The sequence below is a fragment of the Columba livia genome, chromosome 2 (assembly GCF_036013475.1).
Source record: "Columba livia isolate bColLiv1 breed racing homer chromosome 2, bColLiv1.pat.W.v2, whole genome shotgun sequence".
NCBI classification, from domain to species: domain Eukaryota; kingdom Metazoa; phylum Chordata; class Aves; order Columbiformes; family Columbidae; genus Columba; species Columba livia.
Window position 1 is genome coordinate 98753274 of NC_088603.1, and position 15916 is coordinate 98769189.

The window sequence follows — 15916 nt, forward strand, 5'->3', positions numbered from 1 at the left end:
AAGAAATAAGTTTACTTGTTAAATATGTATTATCTGTATTTCAGTTTCGTTTCATCTCCGTTCTCTTGGAAGTTAGTAACTGCAATCCTTGAATCTATTTTCAGTAGCTTCAAGTGTTTTAAATTTCCCTGAGTAAATTGGAGGTGCAGCTCTTGAGAGAAAAACAACAGGAAAAGGATTTTTCTGATAACAATTCAAAAATTGCTCTGAGAACTTAAATGTAGTTCAGAAATTATCATTTGTTACTGTTTGAACTAATATAGTTATGTGTCATAGTCTTAGAATGAAAATAGCTTACATTACTAACCTAAACTCTGCTTGATCAACAGGGATGGCAGCAGTCTAAATTGTGAAAATGTTCAGGAATCAAGTGGTGACAATTAGGAGTTGAACTGCTGTCACTGAGAGGGTGAATAATGTTCTCTTTTTTTATTTTTCCCCACCATTCTCTATTTACTGTTATCTCTCTCTGCTCTGAATTTTGTGGTTCATTATGGGGCTTCTGGCAACGCCGACAGTGAGATGTTCCTGACTGATGGTTCTAAAGCCAAGCTTCAGGGGTTCTTATAATGTCTGTCAGCTCCAGCCTTGCTGTCTCCCGAGATTGCTTTCAATTTGTATCATCCTATAGCAGGCTGTAAACTCATCTGCTTCCGTTGTCTGTGAGTTTAATACCAAGCTCAGAGCAGTAGCAGATTAGCGGCATGCATAAAGAAAATGGTACTTGGAGACGGAAAGTCGGCCGCAGAGTCCTGTGGGGCTAGGACTTCAGGTAGGCACTTCAGCACGTCAGTCTGGATTAGACAAGGGCTAGAGCCGGTTGCCAAACATAAAATGATTTTTGTGGTAGAGGAGAAAGATAGTTTAGTCGTGTGCCTTTAGGATTTCCCAGCAGGAGGAAAAGGTGAATGGAAAGTTTAGCAAGTGAAAATGACGGCTGTTCTTGTTGACTGCCTTGCAGGTGTGCTGCTAATTAGAAATCATAATGCTTCAATAATAGATTTTCTGTACTCTTCAGGCAGTTTACTCTGGAAATGAGGACCTCTGTTTCATTGAATGAATTAAAAAATAAAGAAGTGAAAAACTAAAATGCAACAGATACGGGTTTTTTCCCCTTTTCTTATAGTTTTAAGACGGTGTACAGTTAAACTGTTAAACTCTTCTGCAAGAAAATGGTGTGTAAATTATGATAAACTTGTGCATGTAATGCCACTAAACCAATAGGCCTGTTTCTTCTGTCCAGTTAGCAACAAAAAGATAACTGTACTAATTTGTAAGAGTAAAATGTTGATAAAAGTTTTATCTAAATCTCCTGAACAACCAATGGGCTTCATTGGTATGTGAGGTGGCTATTGAACAGCAGCACTGTCAGCAGAAGATGGGTTGAAATTGAGTGCTGTTTTATTTCCTGTTTGGAAAAGGGCTATGAAGTCTGGCAGAGGTCTGACATTGAGGGTGAATGGAATGGGTTTTGTTTTGTGTAAGGATGCTTGCATAGCCTTGTGCCATGTGGCAGAGGATAGTGTTTGCTTTCAGGCAGTGCTTTGAGGTCTTCCTTTAGAAAAAATAGTTACTCCTCACAAGTGACTAGCAGAAGTGGGTAAGTAGTTTGCTAACGTGAAGTAAGGATCAAAACTGCATCAGAAATACTAGGATCTCTTTACTAATTAAACTTTCTAATAAAAACATGGGCAGTGTTATCTTTAGAATCCTCCAGGAACCTGGGATCACAAAATCACAGAATGGTTGGGGTTGGAAGGGACCTCTGGAGATCATCTAGTCCAACCCACCTGCTAAAGCAGGTTCACCCAGAGCAGATCACGCAGAAACATGTCCAGGCAAGTCTTGAATGTCTCCAGAGAAGGAGATTCCACAACCTCTCTGGGCAGCCTGTTCCAGCGTTGTGGAAAGAAGTAAAAGTAAAGAAATAGAAGATGTTTTTCCTTATATTCAGATGGAACCTTCTGTGCTTCACTCTGCCCGTCGCCCCTCATCCTGTCATTGGGCACCACTGAAAGGAGTCTGGTCCCATCCTCTTGACACCCACCCTTGAGATGTTTATAAACATCGATAAGATCCCCTCTGAGCCTTCTGTTCTCCAGACTGAACAGACTCAGCCTCTGTCTCTCCTCACAAGAAAGGTGCTCCAGGCCCCTAATCATCTTCTTAGCCCACTGCTGGACTCCCTCCAGGAATTCCTTGTCCTTCTTAAACTGGGGAGTCCAGAACTGGACACAGTACTCCAGATGCAGCATCACCAGGGCAGAGTAGAGGGGCAGGATAACTTCCCTTAATCTGCTGGTCACACTCTTCTTAATGCACCCCAGGTACCATTGGCCTTTTTGGCCACAAGGGCACATTGTTGACTCATGGGCAACCTGTTGTCGACCAGAACTCCCAAGTCCTTCTCTGCAGTGCTGCTTTCCAGCAGGTCCACCCCTGACCTGTGCTGGTGCCTGAGGATATTCCTCCCTAGGTTCAGGACCCTTCACTTGCCCTTGCTGAATTTCCTCAGGTTCTTCTCTGCCCAGCCCTCTAGCCTGTCCAGGTCTCGCTGGATGGCAGCACAGCCTTCTGCTCTGTGAGCCCTTCCACCCAGTTTGGTGTCATCAGCGAAGTTGCTGAGGGTGCACTCAGTCTATTCATCATCTAGGTCATTCATGAACAGCTTGAACAGAACTGAGCCTAACACTGACCTCTGGGGAACTCCACTAACTACGGGCCTCCAACCAGATTCTGCACCATTGATCACAACCCTCTGAGCTTTGCCATCCAGCCAGTTCATGATCCATCTCACTGTGCGTTTGTCCAGCCACACTTCTGAGCTTGCCTATGAGGAGGCTGTGAGAGATGATATATTCCTGCTTTATTTGATAGTGTTTCTCAGAGGCAGAAGAGTAAAAACACATGTGCCGTTTCCTCCTCTTCCCTCCCCCCATATGAGCTAAATTTTATCTTTGTGAATGCATTGTTCAATTTATGACTCTTTTCCCCCTCAGCAATGCATTCTGCAAGTGTATACAAGCTTTCTGCATTCACTTCTTAGTCTATGGTTTTTGCAATTTTTGTATAGCTTTTAATGATTGTGAGCAGAATATAAACATGCTCATCTAACGTGCAGTTTCACGCTCAAGTATTTAGAGTTTTAATATTCTACTGTATCTTCATTTTTTGGAAATCTTTTGCTTTTATAACTGCCTAGTTTTACCTTCATATTTTAGTAGTTTAAACATTTAAAAAAAAAAAAAACACAAATAAAAAAATACGGATAATTTTATCCAATATAAAGGCAGAGACCTGAGTAGTTTTCAAATGTACTTACATAGCTAATTTTCCTTCTGAGTTATTTTTGCAAGACGCTTTCTTCAGTGAGTTTTTATGTATCTTGTGAGATCAGTTAGAATTTTTTTTCCTCAGTTACAAACGTGAACAGTCATCCATGTGTCCTTCTGGTGTAGACCAGTGGAATGCAAAGTTTGCATTTAAAAGTAAAAAGTTCTGAAGACTTTTTTTTTTTTTTTAGACAGTATGTTTTTCAGAACATATGTTTAATACTTATAAAGTGTGTAGCTGACATTCTGAAATGATTTCCTCAAAAATGTCTTGTTTCTTGCTGGTGGCTATCAAGCACATGCCTCATCAAAGTCAGAAAGTATTCTCAAAACAGTGTAGCTTCTTAGCAATTTAAAAATGAATTTGTATTCCTTCATGTTAAATATTAATACTAGTAATATCCTAAACCCTCTTGCATCTCCTGGGACAGAAAGATTACTGGGTCAAAAGGATGTGTTTTCCTCCTTACGGGCTTTATACCTTTATGAAAGCTTCAGCTTAAGTGAGTCTTGCATATTTATTGACATTTCCTCCAGGAATACTTTTTTTTCCTGAAGTCTATCTGCTTATTATGGAGGTTTTGGCATCTATAATTATTTGGTCAGTATAAAATGTGATAATGAATATATTTTGACAAAATAGAAATTTTCATGTTTCTCATGGAAAAAAAAATTTGATTATCCAGGTCTTCTGGAGCTTTTGGGAAAAGACATTCTTAGTCTCAATATTTTTCCACTACTGTTTAATATAAAGGGGCAATAGCATATACAGCTTAATTTCAGTTTCACCTTCAATATGTGAAGATATTTGGGTTCTTAATTTCAGTACATGCAGCTACCACCACAGTTTTCCACACCAGGAGTTAAGAGAGCAATTGAAACTTTTATTCATGCTATAAAGAAGTATTAGTTCTAATTTGCTTTTTCTGCACATAGCACAGTCTATTAGAAGGTTTTATTGGCTAGTAAGCCTTGTGCTTTGATTTTGTGGTTAAATATTTGCATTGCAAGTTAAGGTGTATTGTAGCAATCTGCAAATGCAACTACAGTTTCTCATCTAAGTATATCTGCTGAATAATGTAGCCTGTTTGCTGATTGCAAATAATATGCTTATCTATGTTTAATTAATGTGTAATGTATCCTATTAGATTAGTGTTGCTGCTGTAGAATAGCTTTAGGCAAGCCATGTGGGTTTAAGAAATTGATGTTTTAACCGTTTGGTGTGTTTAGACAATACAAACTGCTGAGCTCCTGTGAAAATAGTTTCACCAAGACCTACTGTGGAAATTCTTTCCGAGTACGAATGTTGATGCAGAGCTGTGGGCAGCAGCTAAAAAGTTCCTGCTTTCTAGAGGCTTCTGTGGATTTTCTGTGGAAACAAGCGTTGTTCAAAATTCGTAGCAGGATGAGTAACTCTGTGGTCATCAAGGATACAGCCAGAGGTTCCTGAGACCTTTCAGGGCAGCTTAAGCCTTGGAACTGAGATGAGTTTGCAAAGTCACCTGCGGTAGGATCAGGTGGCAGCCAACTCAATGAATGTTGAGTTAAACTGCCCTTTACTGCCTAGAGCAATATTCCAACTGTTATTGTTAATCATAGCTACTGCTTCAGTTGTGCACAAGTTACATCTAACCTAACACTTGCAACAGAACAGCATGTGTGTACAAACAAAACCCATGCCAGCTCATCCACAAGCTTTACTGACCCATTACTACAAATGTAACTACTACTACCAGCACCTTCCCATAGCAACACCATGGAAGTTGTCATCCCATGCAGCACCCAGGGGGTGATGGGGAGGTATCTGCACTGATGGTTGCCATCAACTGTCACTCATCTTGTAGTAATCTGACTGATGTGGACTAGGGTCTATAGATGTAGCTCTCCTTTTCAAAGTCTGAAAGCAGGGTCATCCTTTCTTGCTGCTCAGCAGTCAGCAACAGCATCTTCAAAGGAACTTCCCCAGTACTGGCCTGTCGCAACTTGTGCATTGCATAGCTTGCTTAATGAGTTATTTTTTGGCAGATTGTGTCGTTATGCTGTTAGTTTCAACTGTGGACCTTACAGCTCAACCCTTAGTTTTGGTTCTCTACAGTTATCTTAAAGCCACAGTTCAGACATTTGTGTCGGGCGGTTTTAAATGCCACAGGAACAGTTGTGCAAACTCCACCACAGATCTTAGACTTGCATATAAGATAAGTATCTTGTCCAATTCCCAAGTGAGAAGCACTGGTACTTATTTTGTATTACAACAGCTGATGTGTTTTCAGTCTGTAGCGTAAGTGTATATGCTACCCAGCAGCCTCTATATGGGAAATATGAGAGGTTCAGTATCTTCACCGGAAAGTGTTTAATGATCCATAAATCAGGAGGAGTTCAGATGTTGGCTGCAAATCTCACCTGCATGCCATTTACAGTGATAGTTTGCAATCTATGACAACATCTTGCTGTAGAAGTCTCGCACAATTTTTGAAGCTGATCTTAGAGAAAGCAGGCATCCAGTATGGCTGATGTTTTTGAGAGGCAAATATTTGGTATACAGTTGACACAAATGTTAGAAAACTAGGCATTTGACATTGACTTAGTCTTTTGACAAATCGTAGCCCGTGTCAAAGAAAAATGTGCTCTGGGAGCTTGCTCCTTGTAGTCGTGATTCTGGTATGGGTCTGGGATAGGTCTCAGGCTCTCCCATGAGTACAGAGATCCTTCTATCACTGGATCCTTGTATCTAGCTGCTCTATGTGGTATTATTTGCATGCTTTTTATGCTTCCAGCGAACTTTTTCCATGATGTCTTCAGTAAAAGCAGCCAACAGCTCTGTCTCTCTAGCCATAGACAGATTTTCTTTGCAGCTTCAAGGATTAAACTAAGGCTTTAGGAACATCCATAGTGTGTTTGTCATGTTCCACCACATCTCAGTGTGAGGACTAATTCTTCAAGTACCATTGGGATCTCCAGTGTCCATTTGGCTCCCTCACCTGTGTTCAGTTCTCTACCTTCCTTTTCCTTTCCTGCCATCTCTGTCCGCTGAATCATGGAAATGATGAATGGAACCATAGAATCATGGAAAATGAGGCTGGGGGCATCTCAGTAGAGCCTCTGGTCTGAGCCTTGGCCCTGTTTAGAGAAGTGCTGCCTTTCTGACCAGATTGCTTGCGATGGAAACATTCACATCCCAGACCAGAACATTTGTTGTCCTGCATGCTTCTTTCTCTTAAAGCAAAAATAAGTTGTAACTTGCTGGTACCTCTCTCACCTCAGACAGACAAGCAACTCTACCCCCTTACTCCCCACCATATTTTGAGATAACAGAACTGGGCCTGTTGCAGTGAGTGAGAGCACTCGTTCATAAAACTGCGCATTGCTGTGATAGTTGCATTAAGAATAATACATGTGTTGCTTTGTAATTGAATGATCTGGCTGGTGTGGTGTCTCAGTTTTTATAGTCTGATATGGCAATCGCATGCTAGGACTGAAGCAGCGTCAAGAAAAAATACACAAGGAGATAGAAGACTGTAGCTTGTTGAGTTAGATAAACTGAAACTCTTTTTTTCAGAAAACAGCAATGAAAATGGATGCAATTGCAAGCTTTACCTAAAGAGAAACTTGGTATGCAACCAAGCCCTGTAAGGGACAGACGAAATTACCTGTCTCTGGGTGAAAACTGCCTATGAACTTCTGGGCTGTGTCAGGTTGTTGGGTGGCTAAAATGGGGTTTCAGTTCTTTCCTCAGAGTGACTTTAAGTTATTCTTAAAGGTATGAAATTTATCTGCTACCCTTCTGCTAACATAATCGTGTGAAGAGATAACCAGTTTTGCTTTAAATGTGAAAGTATGTTGTATCTGTAAACAGTGTTTATTTGTAGTACTGCTGTCATCTGAAATGCATTAAGCATTATTTTACCATTCTTTTCCAACTTTTGAACTGTAACATTTAAAATCATAGATATATTACTACTTTATTGCTGAAACTTTACATACCTTACTTGTTTGCTTTCTCCTTTTAGGTGTCTTGGCTTTTTAGTCCAACAAGAAGTGAAATAACAAGTCTAGATAGTGGAAATATAGATGACATTTTAAGTGAGTACTTTGAATTATTTTTTCTTTGTATGTCTGCAGTCACTTATCTGTGTGAATCTTGCAATGTTATTAAATGAATATGCATGCTCTAGCTTTGAATATGTGAATTGCAATCGGCATAGAAGTATTAAATGCCTATGATCAAAATTAGTTTTCGGAAGTAATGCGTCGCCTAACAAATTACTTCATTGTAATCTCAATGAAGATTTGTTTGTCTAAGAAAAATATCTGGTGTCTTGTTTGCAGATGGGAATGCTTGATTGCATAACCAAAACCTGTCAAGAGAGCATTTTAAAAGTTCCCCCAGAAATAACAGCAGCTGAAACCCATGGTGATGGGCCTTAAATATTTTGCTTGTTCCGCTATGCTTTTCCTCAAGTTAAGCAGTGCCCTGATTCTGGTGGTTCATAGAAAGGAGACCTATAAATTAAACTTTTCCTTGTCCGAAAAGTATGCAATTTGTCTGCATCTGGTTCTCTTCACGGGGAAAAATGTTGTTACATTGTTTCAAATACATTGCAAAAAAAATCTTTATACTCTTTTATTTGAGTCTGTGCTGGAACCTGCCCACTGCAGCAGGATTGCTTTGTGTAATAAATGTACAATTATTTGTACATTTATTGTACAAATGTACACTGTACAAAATACCTTTTGTACAGTGGAAAACAGAATCCTTTTGTAAAATGTTACTCATAAAAGGGAATGTATGCCAAGTATAAGTACTTTTAAAATGGATCTGATTACTTTCAATAAATACTTTGTCTTGGAGGTAACCCTGAATTTTTCTGTGCTTAATAATTTCTTGTTCACCACTTCCATTTCTTGCTGCCATAATTTTGATCAAAATTGTAGTTTTTCCCAGCCTTCTCAAGAGTCACCTGTTCCAGCATGTTATATTTTCCAGGCTGCCATTATCTTAGTCTTCACTTGTAACTACTTTGTAGCTTTATCAATTGTGCAAATTCATCTAACAACATTTCTAATTTTTGAAGTTGTGCCTGATATTCTATATTTCCAATATTTATTTCAAGTTTTTTTAATGTCAAGGGTTTTTTTTTTTTTCAATGTCTAGGCCACCACTACTAATAAAAATCAATTTTCAGTGTGGTTGTTATATTGTGTGAAGAATACAGTTCATTTTTGGGCAGGATATTGGTCCTTCTAGTTTTGATATATTTTTCCTTTTTTGAGTATGTGAAAAATAATGCATAGGGGCATTATTTCACTACTTCATATCTATCCCTATAGTACTGCATTTTTTCCAAGTGTCTGTCAGCTTTTTTCTTTTTTTGGGCACTGAAGATTTCTCTGCTACCTTTTGCCTTAGTATTCAGCTTCTTATCAAATAAGGCAGGTAAGGACTGACCAGAGCAAGCTGCACAAGCAAGCAAATAATAATAGTTGTCATTGCAGCTTTTAACCTTTTTTTAACGGTTATGAATAATCTCGGTAATGCTTAACAGGTATACTGGAGTATAACTTCTAGCTTTAAGTGCCTTAATTTTAAATCAAGAATAACTTTTTGTCTCATGTCAATTATTTACTTATTTTGAATCTTAGTACCTTAAGTATTGACACTTTTAATGCCTAATATATCAATAAAATAATCGACTGAAGGCCTCTTTAATCACTTTCACGTTTAATATAGATTATATTTTAGATAAGATTTATCCTAGCAGTTTTCTAGCAGACTAAGGTGTATGTTGAATAATCTAGAAATATACGCTTTAATACTTTTTGTGCATATTTTTACAATCTTAGATAAAAAAACCAAAGTTTACCACACAATGTGACACTGGATTTTTTCTTTTTCTTTCCCTTCAGACAATGCAGATGTTGCTTTAGTTAATTTTTATGCTGATTGGTAAGTTAATACAAGTTGGTTGTGTTTTCTGTGTTTATACTTATGTCTTTTGAGAACTGTCATGTTTGGCTGTAGTTTTCTAATTGAAAATACAGTGGTATGTTGCTTTCAAACTGTTTCTTTCCTTTTTTTTTTTTTTTTTTTAATTTAATGTCCTGATTACTTCCTCTTCTGCCATCTTTTGTTTCATTCAAGACTCCTATCAGAGGAAAAAGGCAAGAAGGCTTCTATAGCAGTATGGAATAACATGCTATGTAATTGATTTTTATTTTTTTTCCCCCCTCCCTGGCCCTTAGCAAGACAGATTTCATGCAGTTTTTGCTCCTGAACACAGGATAGTCCAAAATATTCAATTTTTCCATCTTCTTCCGTGGTGCTCCCATGCATGTGTGCTAGGGAAAAAATGGCATGAAATGACACTAAAAATCAAATCCTTCTCTAACCTGGAAGAACTTCCAAGTAGAGAACTAGAGGAATTATAATTGAGGGGTGAAAGCTGAGCGACTGGAAAAGGAAAGAATTTGGGGCCAGGTTGGATAGACATTGTGAGAGACATATGTAGAAGGAACTGTTTACTTGAAATTATATATTTAAAAAAACCCCAAACTTCCATGCAGAAATCATTGTTAGAATTACTTTAAGCACCAGACGCCCTGTTTAAAAATTGTGTAAGAAGTAATCTAAAATGTTATGTTCTGCTCCACTATTAGTATTTTTAAAAGAATCTTTAGCAAGGAAGAAACCAGAAAAGTATTCGGAGAAAATAAAAGTTAGTGTGCACATTGATACAAAAATGAGGTTAGAGAAATTAATCCTTTTCAGTCTTCCTTGATTAAAATAATCTTGGATGTAAAAAGCTTTATAATGTAAAGCAATAACAAAACTGCAGTACTACACTTGAAAGATTCCTTTCCCTGCTTTTTTGCTTTGTTAGCATAAAATGTCAGCTTTCAGAATCAGAGGTCATGTCAGTGATTAGGTTTCTGATTCCTTTCAGTTCTCTCACATCCCTCTATATATCTAGGTCTGGATGGCCCAGAAATAGCAAGTGCTTTATCTGAGTTTTACATGAAAAATTTGCACTTTGCCTGTACTGACGATTTATTCAATTAGCGGCAGGCTAATTTTAATTGTTCGTTTAGAAAGTGATTTTGAAAAATTCATACCCAGCCTTTTCATATGGAATGAAGTTCTCAATAAAGATGTTTTTATGCCTTCATTTAAACTTTGCATATAGTCATTATACCAATCGAAATCACTTAAGAACATTTGTACACACCTCTGTCATTTTATAGAGACTTTTTATGTTCAGTTAGTTTGCATCTGTTCATTTGCTACCACAGACTAAACTGATACTAGGCACATTTAAACCAATGGAGTTTTTCTGTAGAGAGATTGCATTAATTCACCAAGTAAACTATTTGTTTGAAATGTCTTTATAATGATAGTACAACTAAGTAACTACTTAAGAAACTGGGTCTAATGTCTTATGTGTTCTGTATAGAATTATGCTACAGGTGCTGTCTTTTAACATAAGTAAATAAATGAACCTTTTAAGATGGTTATTTTGTGTTTGTGGTCTATAGATGCCTGGTGAATCATGGACTACTTCAAAAGGTTTTATTTAAGATAACCAAGGACAGAAAATCTATGAAGAGTAAATCTAGTACGCTGGGACTTGGGGTCTGTGGTGCCGTTGAAAAAATCATTTTTGGGTTTTGCAAATGACAAGCTGCAGGAGGCTAAAAATGCATGTTCCGATACTTCTGTGATAGAGGGAAGATACCAATATTTTTTAAAGTGATATAGCAAGGTAACAAGCATCCCACTTTAGGACCTTATTAGCACAGCTCTTTCTGCAAATCCCCACTGTTAGCAAATCCTCTCTAGAAGAGGTTTGCTTTGGATTTAAAGATTTGTGTATGCTTGCAAGTTGATTGACTTTATACTAGGCCATAATTTTAAAACATTACAGCCTTAATTTTGATAATTACATGTAGGATTTCAGTCATCACCCCTCAACACAATGTACTGCCAGGCTATGATGTAACGTGACCTTTGGATGAGAACACATCAGTTTTGCTGATGTACGTACTCTGCCGTAAGGGTGGAGAGAATGAGGGACAAGGAAGCCACGTGTAGCACATAAGTGCTACGTGAATGTGTAACACACAGTTGTGCTGCCCAAAGTCAGGTGTCTTTCAGAAAATGGCCTTAAGGCCTGTTTGTATTTTGAAAGCAAAACCTGCCTCTTCACTTAAGTGTTTGCTGCTGTAGACATAACAGCATCCCCAGGCTATCACTGTTACATTTCAGTAGGGTTCCAGTGCAGGCTTTTTTATTGCAAGTCTGCTCCATGAGGTCTCATTCTAACAACTTCTACAGTGCCGTTATAAGTCTTCAATTTAAAATTGTTCCATCTGTTTAAAAGAACAGAATACAAAATAATTTTATTGACATATTAATAATAGGCTTGTGTATTGATGTTACCCTAGACTCCCCAAAGCCACCAAGGTATCTTTACAATCCTGCAGCCTTTTCCACAGGCAGAAAGAGAGCATTTGATTCAGAATCTAACATGACTGGAAGAAGGGACCTGTGGGATTCTCTTTGTTTATAGTGCTGTAATAGCAATATGTTCAAATTCTACCAAACTTGAGCAACAATATAATAATACTTATAGCTTCTGTTGTTGACCCTTATAAATTTGTCTCTGTGGTATTTCTGTTGATTGATTCTGGTGATTGTTGGTGAAAATTTGAATCTCAACAATCTAAGTAACTTACTGTATTTTTAAAATTACTTCCCCAGGGATAACTCAGGTAGAAAAAATGAAGAACAGATTTTCTGAATAGAATATATTTTCTAAATGCTTGCAATTGGTTTACTGTGTTTCTTAAGCAGATAAAGCAGGAGGGCACATCTTGAACTACGTGTGCTTTTAGAACTATTTTCCTACCTGAATTATTCAAGCTACTTTTGATCCTGTTCTTATCCATTCAGTTGCTGGGATGATTACGAATAGATGTTCTTTTCCAATAGCTTTTCTTTTTTTTTTCTTCAAGGATTGAAATATTCCCTGAGTCATCAATTAAAATATTTCAAATTAGTATTTTGAAGTTATGATTTTGTGTTCTATCCACAGGTGCCGCTTCAGCCAAATGCTACATCCTATTTTTGAGGAAGCTTCTAATGTAATCAAGGAAGAATATCCAGATAAGAATCAAGTGGTATTTGCTAGAGTAGACTGTGACCAGCATTGTAAGTAAAGCCTGATTTAGGTTGTTGTGTGCTGTCTTGCCAATAAGTTATTCATTGCACTGAAGAATATACTAGGTAGAAATCTGAAGTGTAGTTGTGCCTGCCCCATCACTTAGCCTGGAGAGAGTTGCTTATATGCATCAGTGAACCTCTTCTTCCAAATTTGTCAGGGCAATCTCCAGTGTTGTTTCCTCATTGCGTTTATATCAGTTCAGCCAATCTCATTTGATCGGGGGGAAAAAGGGCTGGGATTATTTAATTGAATTGGCTTGGAGATGTCAAAGAAGCATGAGTGCAACAAATGGTGCAGGTCTTCACAACTGAGAAAAGGAAGGGGTAACCCTCCATTGTCAGCACCAAGATGATGTTCTGTTCAGGTCTTCCCTCCAGCTAGGAGTCATGGTGGACCGTGAGTTGACTTCTGCACAGCCAGGAGGGGATCAGAGCTTTTCTGCTTTGCTGTTTGTACACATGCCAGCAAATGGTTGTGTATTTGACTTCTCTCCCCACCTTGCCCAGAAATACATGAAAACGGTATGACAAAACTTCTGAATTTTATGCTAGTATTAATCCCCAAAATTGCTCTTTGATCCCATAATAAGTAAAAAGTAAGGAATATCCTCTACACATTGAAGGGCAAATGGAGAGCACTGAGATTTTTGTTATGGTGCTTTTTACAGTTTAAGATCAGCTTTTTTGTTTAATGCTTCTGGAAGAACAGCATTCGCAGACATAGTTTCTTTACAGTGGTTTGTGATTCCAGAGTTGCAAGTGGCTTCAAATGCCAGCAGAAGTTCAGTTCTAACCAGTACTGATGGTAATATTTGGGCTTTACAAAACTGTTAATTTATAAGAAGGATCACAGTTTGGAATGTGAGACATCACTCTACAGAGTTATTAACTTGTTTCTGCAGCACATCCCTGAGACTTAGCATTGAATTAATAGCTGTGTTGTAGTGTTCTGTTATAAAAATCTAGAGAGAGAACTTTACAGAACAGAAAAAAGTCAAATGCATATCTATGAAAAATAACTGATTTAATTTACATTATTTTCCCATTTTGACAATCTAATTTTTTTTGTGCTAGAGGGGATTTTTCCCTGTAGTGAGAATTCTTGGTTTGAAGTGTCTTGATTCTTACTTGCAGATTTAAGTCAGTAAGTCCACTTCAAGCATCTTCCATTGGCACCATTTTGTTCTCTATTATGTACATATGCATGTAATTGCCCAACAATATAAGCACCTGTCTTGTGATCTTGAAGACGTTCTCAATCATTAAAAAAATACTTTTAAGGGAGCAAACAGTATCAACTCAGTATCTGAAGTGTAAAATAAGCTGATTCTTTAAACTGTGAGTAGTCACTAGGGAGTTTCTGTTTTATCCCTTCCCAGAGATCAGCAAAACCACTTCATGACCACGGGAAACTTAAATGCCTCTGGAATTAAATTGTTGAATCACTGCAATATAGGACCCCTTTTATGGCCTCAGCTGGAAAAAAGGCATGACAGCATTCGCTTGGAGTATGTGAGCAGCTCTGAAGTGTTCAGTTGCCTTCCTCCATTAGAGTAGTGGGGATGTGTTAAGGAACGGATACCAAAGTAGAAAAATCAATGGAGTTGTAACAAACATTCTGATTGTTTTTGTGTCAGCCTATTAAACCAGTCACTCTACATACTTGAAATTACTTTTGCATATAGTTTTGTATATATTCTTTCTCTTTCATTAGTGAGTTTCTCAAATTTACTTGATTTCATTTGAGAGGAAGAGATTAAGGACAGTCATGCTTTCAGTTTACTTGATGTTTAGGGTTGTCCTTAAGTCTCATCTCAGTGTTTAACAGTCTGGTTGGCTCATCTTTTCATTGACTCGATATATTGACAATGAAACTTTATAGAAAGTTCTCACAAAAGACTGTAGTAAAATCAGCCTATGTTTGTAAAGGTTTACATAAATCCTTATTTTGTTTGCTGCAGCTTTAGTTATTTGGGTAACTTGGAGAGTCTTAGGTCTGCTGGATGCTCGGTGTTTAACCATGAGGTCTTAGCAGTTACGTGCCTCAGAACATTCCCCCTCCCTCCCCCCCAAGTGTTTGAAACACTTCAGAAGCTTGTTGCTTGATCTCCTCCTCATGTGTACGTTGACTTGAGCTCATGAGAGCTTGTCACAGTGAAGTGAGGAGGAGGTGAAGCTGCAGAGATTGTGTTCCTTCCCCTGGGAGCAAGTGTAGTGGGCAAAGTAGTGTGAGGCATCAAGGAGTTTTGGTCTTTCTTTTCATTACCAGAATACTACAAGTTTGTTGTATTTACTCTTTGTGTCTTTAATTTACGAAGTAGATGAGCATGACTTCTGCTGCAGATGCTGTAAAATATCAGAATTAAAAATAAAATCCTGTAATGACAGATGAAGTCTTTTCTGCAAGTTGTGTTGCCTTTTTGAATTAAAATAGCAAAGCTACTGGTTTCTATTGTTTATTCAATGGGTAGTAAGCAATGGTACATTTCATGGAACATAGTTATTGAGTATGTCCTAACGTTTTAAGTATTTTAACTTTGATTTTAATGTATGTAATGGCAGCTTTTTAGTAAGAGGGTGGGTGTTACTATATTCTGCAGCTTGGGCCTGCTGTAGTAGTTTATTAAAATGTTGGAGTCAAGATTGTTATTGCACTTTTTTCATTCCCTGTTTTACCTTTTGTATTTTTGTATGTGTTTACATATTTTAGCAACACTAGAAGGTTTATGCCAATATTTAGGGGTTTGTTATGCCTGCAGATTTCATACCACTAGTAGTTCAATATTAGGATGGTGTTATAGAGGTAGTGGATTATTTCCATTACAAATGATCTGTTTCTTTTTGAAGCCAAGACTCTGTAGGGAATCCAAATAGCTGATTTCAGGCCACTCAAAAACAGCTTTCAGAATGGTCTGCCAGGCATAGGTACTTTCCATTTAATGCACTGTTATTGAAGCACACTGCAGGGCCCAACAGCTCACACCAGCTTCTGAGGGTAAAGCAAATTAAAGAGAATTATTGATGCACTGCCAAATGTTTGATGCTTAATGACAAAACCGTCATTCTGTCTGCTCTTATAACCAATATAAAGATGTCTTTCTGGAAGGTGATAGGCCCCAATGTGATTAAATACAAAATCCGAATATTAACACTACATTAAGCCTTTATGTTTGTTTTTTTTTAATTTTACACCAATTTATAATATTGTAGAAGATAATTAGAACTGAACTGCTTAAGTTAAGTCATCAGGCTGTTTTTAAGCTAGTGTGGAACATACACTAAAGGTGAGTGTGTTGAAGCAGATAATCTTTCAGTTTCCAAGATCTCATCCTTTCATAACTTCTAAATATCTAACTTCCACTACATA

The 15916-nt window shown here is 37.7% G+C and overlaps 1 protein-coding gene across 2 annotated transcripts in view; it reads left to right on the forward strand.

Moving 5' to 3' along the window:
* Positions 1-15916, forward strand: part of ERP44 (endoplasmic reticulum protein 44) — a 53166-nt gene that overhangs the window by 14355 nt on the left and 22895 nt on the right. The window contains exons 2-5 of one of the 2 annotated variants that reach the window (XM_065052957.1): positions 330-409; positions 7340-7412; positions 9237-9276; positions 12422-12537. In XM_065052957.1, the coding sequence (XP_064909029.1) occupies positions 12438-12537 (100 nt within the window). In that variant the 5' untranslated portion in view covers positions 330-409; positions 7340-7412; positions 9237-9276; positions 12422-12437. The remainder of the gene's footprint in view (positions 1-329; positions 410-7339; positions 7413-9236; positions 9277-12421; positions 12538-15916) is intronic. The other variant, XM_065052956.1, reaches the window with a different exon arrangement.